Below are 9,662 nucleotides of genomic sequence, written 5' to 3'. Positions count from 1 at the left end.
AAATTGCGAAACTAAATTTTTTTTAAAAAAAAAAGCAAAAAAAATAGACAGGAAAGACCAACACAAAGATTTACATGGTTAATTAACAATATATTAGCAACATCCACGAGCAGAGAGATTAATTCTATTAACAAGAAGGAATATCAGATAATATAGATTGCAAAGACACCAGTAAGTTGACAGAGTTTATATATAGCACACTCCTCTAAACCTTAAGATCAAAATCGTAAATTACATAAATGTGTATACAACAAGATCCCATGCTTGATCATTTAGAGCATAAGAAAACATATATAAGTCACTGCAACACTATCCATTGAAATATATTCATATTGACCTTCCATCCATCAACTTTAAACTTTTAGGTTAAATGGTTCTAGTGTCTACACTCTTCGATCCATATAAACAATCACATATTAGATCATATGTCAACTTTTAAAACCACAAATGAGTGAGAAGATTATATACTTATATATATATACACACATATATAGATATCATTTAATATACTCTATTTTATAGATTGAATTGATTTCTCAGCCACCTTGCACCAAATATTCTATTTCAGCTCATAATAACACCCTTTGAAATATATATGGGGTTCCAAATATGCAATAGCTAGCCTCTTTGGGCTTCCTTTTTCTCTTTTGGGACAGTTTTACATATTTATGATGACACACATTGCCACTATGAACATATATGTTAGGATTGACCTAATTCTATAGTCTTCTTTATGTATGTGCGATATTTCAATGCTTTCTTTTCTTTCCTTTTCTTTTTTTTTCTTTTCTTTTCTTTTCTTTTTTCAACTTTTAGGTTTGCCTGTGAATGTGGCTGGCTGGATCTCATTCTTGTGCTGCTCTGCATTTTATTAAAATTGAAAGATAAAGAGGTATAATAAAGTTGAAAAGATGGGAAATAACATTGAAGGGTAATTTTTTTTTTTTTTTTTTTTTTTTTTTTTTGTTAGCTTGTGTTTCTAGAATTTAATTGTGATTAGGTGACTGGTAAAAGTTTATGCTATTATATACATTGAAATCACTTCTAATGAACTCGTAACTTTCTAGTGAAAATCAACTTTTCTTTCCCTTTTGGTTCTATAATTCGTGTTTATTTGTAACTTTTAGATGACTTGTAAAAGTTTACATGCTATTTCCCTTTCTGTTATTTTTACATTTTTAAATACACTTTTCATTATATTAAAATTAATTTTAAATAATAAAAAGTATTTTTGAGTGATTCTAAAAAATGACAAAAGTCACTTTAATAGAATCACTCTCAAACGTATCCTAAAATTAATCGAGTAGAGATTTTGTTGTAACCTTTGCTTGTTTATAGAGATAACTTACATTGATTTAACTGTAATTTTCTATACCATAGATAGTTAGCCAGAATTGGAGATCCATCTATTTTCATAAGAAGCATTACATAGTTTTAGAAAATCATTTTGGCCAATAAAAATAGAGATTTGATTGAATACTCTTTGAGTTTCTTGTTTGAATAGAAATCAGTTTGAAGATTTTTGGAACATTAGATATGAAATGATGTTTATTGGAAACATATGTATTTCATTGGAAAGACAGCCTAACAATACTTTGGAAATAAGTACGTTTAACCCTAAAATAATGACTCACAAGAAACAAGAAGACCCAAATAAATAAATAAATAAATAAACCCCTAAAATTTGGGAGATGAGATTCTAACTTAGACCATATGTATAATCTATATAAGTTGGTTATAATTATTTCTCATTTAATGCTATTTAGATCTTTCTATTTTACCTCTAATTTGTATCTTTCCCTTTTCAACTTTCTCACTTGCCAAACACTATCATAATCAATTTCGCCATCTTACCTAAAAAGGTTAGGAAAAACAAGTGATTTACCTAACAACTTCACTCCAAAACTTCTTATTTCATTTTAATCTATTTTTGGGTTCCCGTCGTTTCCAATAATATGAAGTTAGAAAGTCGTGAGACAAGAATTAAGTGACAACACTATCTCGTAAGATTTGAAATGTAAATGACATATTATTCATAAATAAAGTTGTGTATATAAAAATATCTCTTTATTTCATGAATTGAAAAAACAATGTTAGGTGAACAAATGTGTTTATGTTGTGAATTTGAGGAACAACAGTGAACTTGGATGTCATAATATATAGGTAAACAAAATATAAAATAAGAAAATTCTCGACTTTCTCCAATTTTCATGAAATTTACCCAATGTGTGTATCTTCCAAAACTCACCAAATAACACTATTTATAAATAATTTGGTAAATAGAAGATAGATTACATGAACACTAATAATGTGAGATATTGAGACACATGGACAACACTTTAGAAAATAGAAGCATAACACATAGTAAATGAATACTAAGCATGAACATCTAATAGACATCTATTATCATAATATTTATAATAATTTAAACCAAAGATGTTTTTAAGTTATTTAACATGGGGATCCAATTTAAATGTTGTACAATATAAAACACACTCTAGTTGCACACGAGAGAGATTCAAAATTTTGACTTCAACCAAAATGAATAAATACAAACTTGAGGGGTGGTTTTTTCTTTTTGGGATAAAACTTCCCATAAATTATTGCCAAAACATGGACTTAACGTGAAAGCAACTTCTAAATTAACTCATAACTCCTTTGAGAACAAAATGAAACATACCCTAAAGAACAATGAATTATTGTACAAGGAAAAATATAACAAAATATATTCAGTTTATAAACTTTAATACTGTAAAAAGTTCCCATCATTTATTTGGAAAATATATATAATAAAAGTATTAAAAAAACAGACACGTACCCTCGATCAAAAGTTTAGAGATTCACATCTCCCAATATTGGTGATCGGGTACATGTCTAAACTAATTAAGTTATCTTTAGATTGAAACAATAATTATGATTTAGTTCATATATAAAATTTATGAATATAATATAACATAAACATATCCTATATAATAATATAGCAAGGTTAAATAATCCAACCCATTACTATGCCAAAATATTTATTAATAGAATCGCTTTCTTGCCCATTTGTTACAATAACCTCTATACCTTTTAAGGGTCGTTTGTTTTTTGAAATGTAGATAAATAAAATATTTAGATGTCTGAAATTACAGATGATTTTGTAGGAATATTTTTGAAGTTATATGAAAATATTTGGATGACTGTGTTTGTTTTGTATGATTTCTACTAAAAAATTTCTTAAATTTACATAATATCCAAGAATGCCCTTACAATCACTAATTTGTAATTAATTTAATATATTTTGAACTTATATAACATATTTATTTTTATTGATTTCATTTTTAAAAAATTAATATAGTTTTATTGTTTTATTTATTATTTTTCTCAACAAAATAATACATATTAATTTAAGATTTTTATAGAATAAATATTAACTTGAATTTGAATTTGAATATATTTCAAAAAAAACATAAAAATAAAAAAATTATAGGTAAAAAGTGAAATACATAGTTCACAGATACTTATTTTAATTATAAAATAAAAACAAAGAAGACAGATAACTAAATAAAGTTAGAGAAGTTAAAAAGGGATGCCCTCAAGACGAAAATCCAGAAAACTCATGTTACAAGAGGGTAACTTTTAAGATAACCTCAAACGTCCTTCGTAAGAGCATCTTAGGATGTAGATGCCCAAACATTTTATATTATAGCACAAAAAAAAGGGCAATCCAAATACATATTCTATGAGAATCTTGGATTTTCACGAAACATCCCCTTAATGTTTATGCTCTTCAAAATATTTTCACTTTTAAGTTTGATCTTAGGTAGTGTAGAAGAAAATAATAAAGTTTCAGTCGCCATATCTTTTCTTAGTTCCTTTTATCCCATCTTTGTTTCTAAATGATATCATTTGTAGGTCCATTCGAAAAAATTTCTAGAACTTCCAATACTACAAGACTATATAGTACCACCTTTGTTCATACTATTGTTTTATCTTCATAAATATTCTTTTAATAGAAGCATACTCCACTTCATTTTCAAAGAATGTTGACGTGACAACTACTTAATAGACGATAGTATAAAAGATTTTTTCGATAAATTCAAAGAGAGTAATCTCGAGTTTGTTCCTACATGATGTCTAAATACCATGTGTTCTCCAAACAATTGCAAGCTTCTGGTTCTAGGTTTTGATAAGGCTAATCATCTATCCTATCCTAAGCAATTAGTCACTATAGCCAACATAGCTAAAATAATGTAACAGTCACAAACTACTAGATATATACAAAAAGAAATTAAAAATGTTTTAAACTGTCTAATGAAAGCGTGGCACCTGGCAACAAACTCATCAAATAATAGTGACTTAATTTCTATGCTGTCAATGTCAAAAATATATGTATGGGCACTAAGTGAGGCAAAGTGGATATTACAAGAGCCTCATTAATTTAAAACGAGACTAATCAAAAGAATCTATGTCGTATCTCTCTTTCTATCAAAAAAATAAAACATTTAAGGACAAAATAAAGAGAGCCACTTATTCATTTAACTACAAATTATCAGAAAATAACATCTAAAGCAAAAGAGCCTAACTTTTATCCTTTCAGATACAAACACAAATCCCTTTATTATTTGTTTGTTTATTTGAAATCCTTAGGAGGAGTAAAGAAATAGAATTTAATTAAAGTCCATCTTACATCCCAAAGAGTGTGATGAATACTGTAAAAAGAAAAGGAGGAAAAAAAAAGATTTTTGGACATTTGGGTGACCCCACATTTCTCTCTCTAAATCTCAACCGTTGAACCCATTCTTCCCTTTCTCTATTTATACACACTTCCTATTTTGTTTAGAGTCTCAAGACTTGTGTCTTTCTTCTGCAACTATTATCATCAGCATTACTTCACCAACTTCCCCCTATCTGCTTTGCTCTCTTTGCTAAATATATTTCAACATATCATTTACCAATGGCTTGCTTGGAGATTTGTAATGAGGTCTGTACCAAATGAAACCAACCCTTTTTCCCTGTCTTTCTTTCTTTTGAGTTTTGAATATGAAGAAGAAGAAGAAGAAGCACATTTCATAGTGTATTTTGTTTTTTGGGTACAGAATTTGCAGGGTGGGGAGACAAAAGAAGAGAGGGAAATTTGTACTCTTGATGGGACTATTGACTGGCATGGCCAGCCAGCAATCAGATCAAAATCTGGAGGATGGGTTGCGGGAATCATCATACTCTGTAAGACCCCAAAAATTCTCTTTCATCAAGCTATTTCTCTCTCTTCACACAAAACAAAAATGACCTAGTCTCAATCAACTTGGTTCTTTAATTTTTTCTAACTTGATCGTGTGTTTGAGTGCATCTCGATTAATACTCATATATAAAATTATATTTGAGTGTCAAAGACATTTGTAGGATATAGTCCTAATTAAATGGCCATCATAGATTGAATTTATGACCTTTTACTCCTTCCATTTACTTCTGTAGTAATTTTTTCCACATTGAGCACTTCAAACCAAGATTCAGTCTCAACTTGTTTCCTTCATTATTAGTTTAGGAGAGAAGACGACGACGACGAAAGGTTATGTGGGAAGTGGTTTCAGAAAAATCAAGAAGTTTTGGTGGGTGTGGGTGGGTACGTTAGAGGGAGAGAGAAATGTTTGTTAAGTTTTTGTTTGGATTTGAAAAAGATAAGTGGAAGTACATACTAGAGATGTGAAAGAGCTTCTCACCTGATTTTGTTAATATACAGAAAGGGATGGGAAAATGAGAGAGAAATAGGAATGGTTTTATTGCTTTACATTTGGCACTACACAACGAGCCGAGTGTTGTAGCCTCCTTGCATGCTACTCTCTCCTCCACCAAATTTCAGGCTATATTATAATCAAAATCTTTGGCCCAGAGAGAGAGGCAAGAACCCAAAAATGATGAGAGAGATTTCTTAAGGACTATGTTTTATTTGCCTCATTGACTCCATGAGAGCTGGACGACAAGAGAGAGAGACAAGAACCCGTAAATGGTGAGAGAAAGAAAGAGATTTCTTAAGAACTATGCTATCTTACCTCATTCACTCACCGAGGAAGAGAGAGACATGCATTAATAAGAAACGTGTCTGACACGTAATCAACTATTTTTTCATGGCATGACGTGGATTTTCCACGTGTTGTTTCAATTACCTAGAGGAAGTATGTGCGATCCGTATGGAGTGTCCTCATCCACACAACCACTTTTCTATTTCTCCTTTCTCCTTAGTTTCCTCCTCCCTATCAGTCACTTCTACAAAAATTTACAGATAAGGACTTGAAAATAGTAAAAATGTTCTAGAGCAGGAAACTCAGGTAAGTTTTCTTCTTTTTTTATTATTTATTATTATTTTTTTCTTTTGAAGAACAGAAACGCTTAGGTAAGTGATAGAGTAGGATCCATAACTTGTTTGAATTTAAAGCTCACAAGAAATTCTGACATCACAAATATCCTTCTAGAAGTAAAGGGAAGGAAGAAAACTTAAAGCATGTAGCTTTACATCCCCCAATATCATCAAAGAAAAATCTTTCGCAAGCTGGTTGATAATGAGAAGAAACAGGAGATTAAAGAAACACGGCTCCTTTTAGTGGAATACCAAAGAGGAAAGACCTTTTCCTTCATCCAAGGGTCCAAAAGCCATCCAGTAGTGAAATTCACAACGGGCGTGCTCTTTTCCTTTACACAAATACCACTTTTACGGGACTTACTGTAGAGAAAGAGTATATAACAAGCTACCTAGCATGCACTCATTAGAGCGTAATTTTCAATGATTTATAGAGAAAGTCCATTTGAGAAAATAACAAAAACTCACCCTTAAGAAATTTGAATCCTAGTCATAGATAACTATGGAATGGAATCTATTGTGGGTCTGAATTGAAATCTGGGTCTGCTTAACTTGCCTTTTCACTTCTCAAAGCACTTTCAGCTATTTCAATAGACAACAATATGATGAGAAAAGCCAACCACTAGGGAAATCAGCCTTTATTTGGGGAATTTTCAAAATAAACATAATTAACATCAAATTTAGTTCTACCCTGACTTTCTTCTCACAATATAATATAGTGAATCAAGGTCTTGCAACTCTTGCGTTCTTTGGGGTTGGTGTGAACTTGGTGCTGTTCCTGACAAGGGTTTTGCAGCAAAACAATGCCGATGCGGCCAACAGTGTGAGCAAATGGACCGGGACAGTGTACATCTTCTCTCTTGTTGGGGCTTTCCTCAGTGATTCATACTGGGGAAGGTACAAAACTTGTGCCATTTTTCAGATCATCTTTGTCATTGTAAGTACGGTACTAAAAAACTTAAAGATTTCGGTTTAACCAACAGAGACGCGTTTTTTTCTCTTCAACTGCTTCCTGCTCACCTTTCTTGGTTACAGGGCCTGGTTTCACTTTCCATAACATCACAGCTCTTCCTGATCAAACCAAAAGGTTGTGGGGATGAGGATACTCCATGCGAGTCACATTCAAAATTGGGGAATGCATTGTTTTACCTCTCCATTTACCTTACTGCACTGGGAAACGGGGGATATCAACCAAATATCGCCACATTTGGAGCAGACCAATTTGATGAAGAGGACTCCACAGAGGGGCACTCAAAAGTGGCATTCTTTAGCTACTTTTACTTGGCGCTTAACTTGGGTTCTCTCTTCTCAAACACCATTTTAGGGTACTTTGAAGATGTAGGAGTGTGGGCTTTGGGCTTCTGGGTGTCAACTGGCTCAGCTTTTGCAGCATTGTTGTTGTTTCTTTGTGGAACCCCAAGGTACAGGCACTTCAAGCCAAGTGGTAACCCTCTCTCAAGATTCTGCCAAGTCATTGTTGCTGCAGCTAAGAAATCAACGGTCAAGATGCCACCGAGTGAAGATGACCTATACAGTGTTGATGCTAAGGAGGACTGTTCAATGAATCGCGGTAGGAAGATACTTCACACCCATGGATTCAAGTAAGGACATCACATTTCAGCTTCATTCCTTTGAACAAGTCTGACAAACAGATTCATTTTTCACATCATGTCTCGTTTCCACTTTCAGAATCATTCTGCATATTCTTCTGAATTGTTAAAGGAAAATCTGGAGAAATCCTATCTAGTTAACTTCTTCCGAACTCTCAGAAACATTTCAAAAAGAAAATCATGGTTCTAATTCAGCTGCCATTATAGTCTGCATGTCACTCATGCTTGTTCTTCTATATATTGTAGGTTTCTGGATAGGGCAGCATATATCTCATCAAGAGATTTAGATGACCAAGGCCGAGGAATTGACAATCCTTGGCGCCTCTGTCCGATCACACAAGTGGAAGAGGTCAAGTGCATTTTAAGATTACTACCTATTTGGCTCTGCACCATAATCTACTCTGTGGTCTTCACTCAAATGGCTTCCCTCTTTGTGGAGCAAGGCGCTGCCATGAAAACTATTGTTTCAAACTTCCATATCCCACCTGCAAGCATGTCCAGCTTTGACATTCTCAGTGTGGCATTTTTCATTTTTCTTTACCGACGAGTCCTAGAACCACTTGCAGGAAAACTCAGAAAGTCGGATTCTAAAGGGCTTACTGAGCTCCAGAGAATGGGAATCGGTCTCATCATAGCAGTGATGGCAATGGTTTCAGCAGGAATTGTAGAGTGTTATAGGCTAAAGTACGCCAAAGGTGACTGCACACACTGTGAAGGCTCAAGCTCCTTGAGCATCTTTTGGCAGGTTCCACAGTATGCATTTATAGGAGCTTCCGAGGTTTTCATGTACGTGGGACAATTGGAGTTTTTCAATGCACAAACCCCAGATGGATTGAAAAGCTTTGGTAGTGCACTTTGTATGACATCAATCTCTTTGGGAAATTATGTCAGTAGCCTTCTGGTCACTATGGTTATGAAAATATCAACAGAGGACCACATGCCAGGATGGATTCCAGGAAACCTGAATAGAGGTCATCTAGATAGATTTTACTTCCTCCTAGCTGGATTGACTGCAATCGACTTTGCAGTGTATATTATGTGTGCTAAATGGTATAAATGTATCAAATTGGAGGGCAAGTGTCAAGAAAATGAAGACCCAGGGCACATCAAGGTCTGATTTGAAGAAATATAAACAAAACCAAGACTTGTTTGATGAATATTCTATCAGTTTGTGTAAGAATAAAAGGAATGGGGCCTAAAGAGTCAGAAACCTATTCTTGGCTCAACTCTTTATGCCCAACCCTTTCCCTTTTCTACAACATCTGATCAAATAATTTCAAGCCATGTTACTGAAAGAGAAAGGGTGGGGTGTTCCGCAGATTTCTTGTCCAAGACCTTCCATTTCCGCACCTGGTAAATTTCTTCCCTTTATTCATTAAAGGACTTTCGACTTTTTTTTTCCTTCTCCTCTTTTGTTTTTCCTTTCTATGTGGGGAAGCGTGGGGAAGCTAGTATGTACGATCACTGAGCCAACTTTTTCCTATCTATCAAGTTGTGGATGAAAATGATTCTGTCCTTTGTCTTCTGAAATTGGTATGGCGGGGAGAAAAAAAAAAAGATCAAGAGAAGGAACGTAACTGTATTTTCCTACGCTTTGGCCTTGTTTGTGGTCATTTTTGTATCTCATCGCATGTCCTCAATTCAATGCCCATGGACTGGTGTGACATTTGATTAATACATACGGTGGTATGGGAAAGATATAAAACTGACGATGC

General features: G+C 33.4%; 1 protein-coding gene across 1 annotated transcript; it reads left to right on the top strand.

Moving 5' to 3' along the window:
- Positions 1-3,609: 3,609 nt before the first annotated feature.
- Positions 3,610-9,645, top strand: LOC120070032 (protein NRT1/ PTR FAMILY 7.3-like). Its single transcript, XM_039021890.1, has 5 exons — positions 3,610-4,966; positions 5,082-5,208; positions 7,057-7,274; positions 7,373-7,938; positions 8,194-9,645. The coding sequence occupies exons 1-5, from the start codon at positions 4,940-4,942 to the stop codon at positions 9,062-9,064; spliced, it is 1,809 nt and encodes a 602-aa protein (XP_038877818.1). The 5' UTR covers positions 3,610-4,939; the 3' UTR covers positions 9,065-9,645.
- The last annotated feature ends 17 nt before the right edge of the window (positions 9,646-9,662 follow it).

Source organism: Benincasa hispida, unplaced genomic scaffold (assembly GCF_009727055.1).
Source record: "Benincasa hispida cultivar B227 unplaced genomic scaffold, ASM972705v1 Contig793, whole genome shotgun sequence".
NCBI lineage: Eukaryota > Viridiplantae > Streptophyta > Magnoliopsida > Cucurbitales > Cucurbitaceae > Benincasa > Benincasa hispida.
Note: the sequence above shows the minus strand (reverse complement) of the source record. Positions and strands in the feature narration are given on the sequence as shown.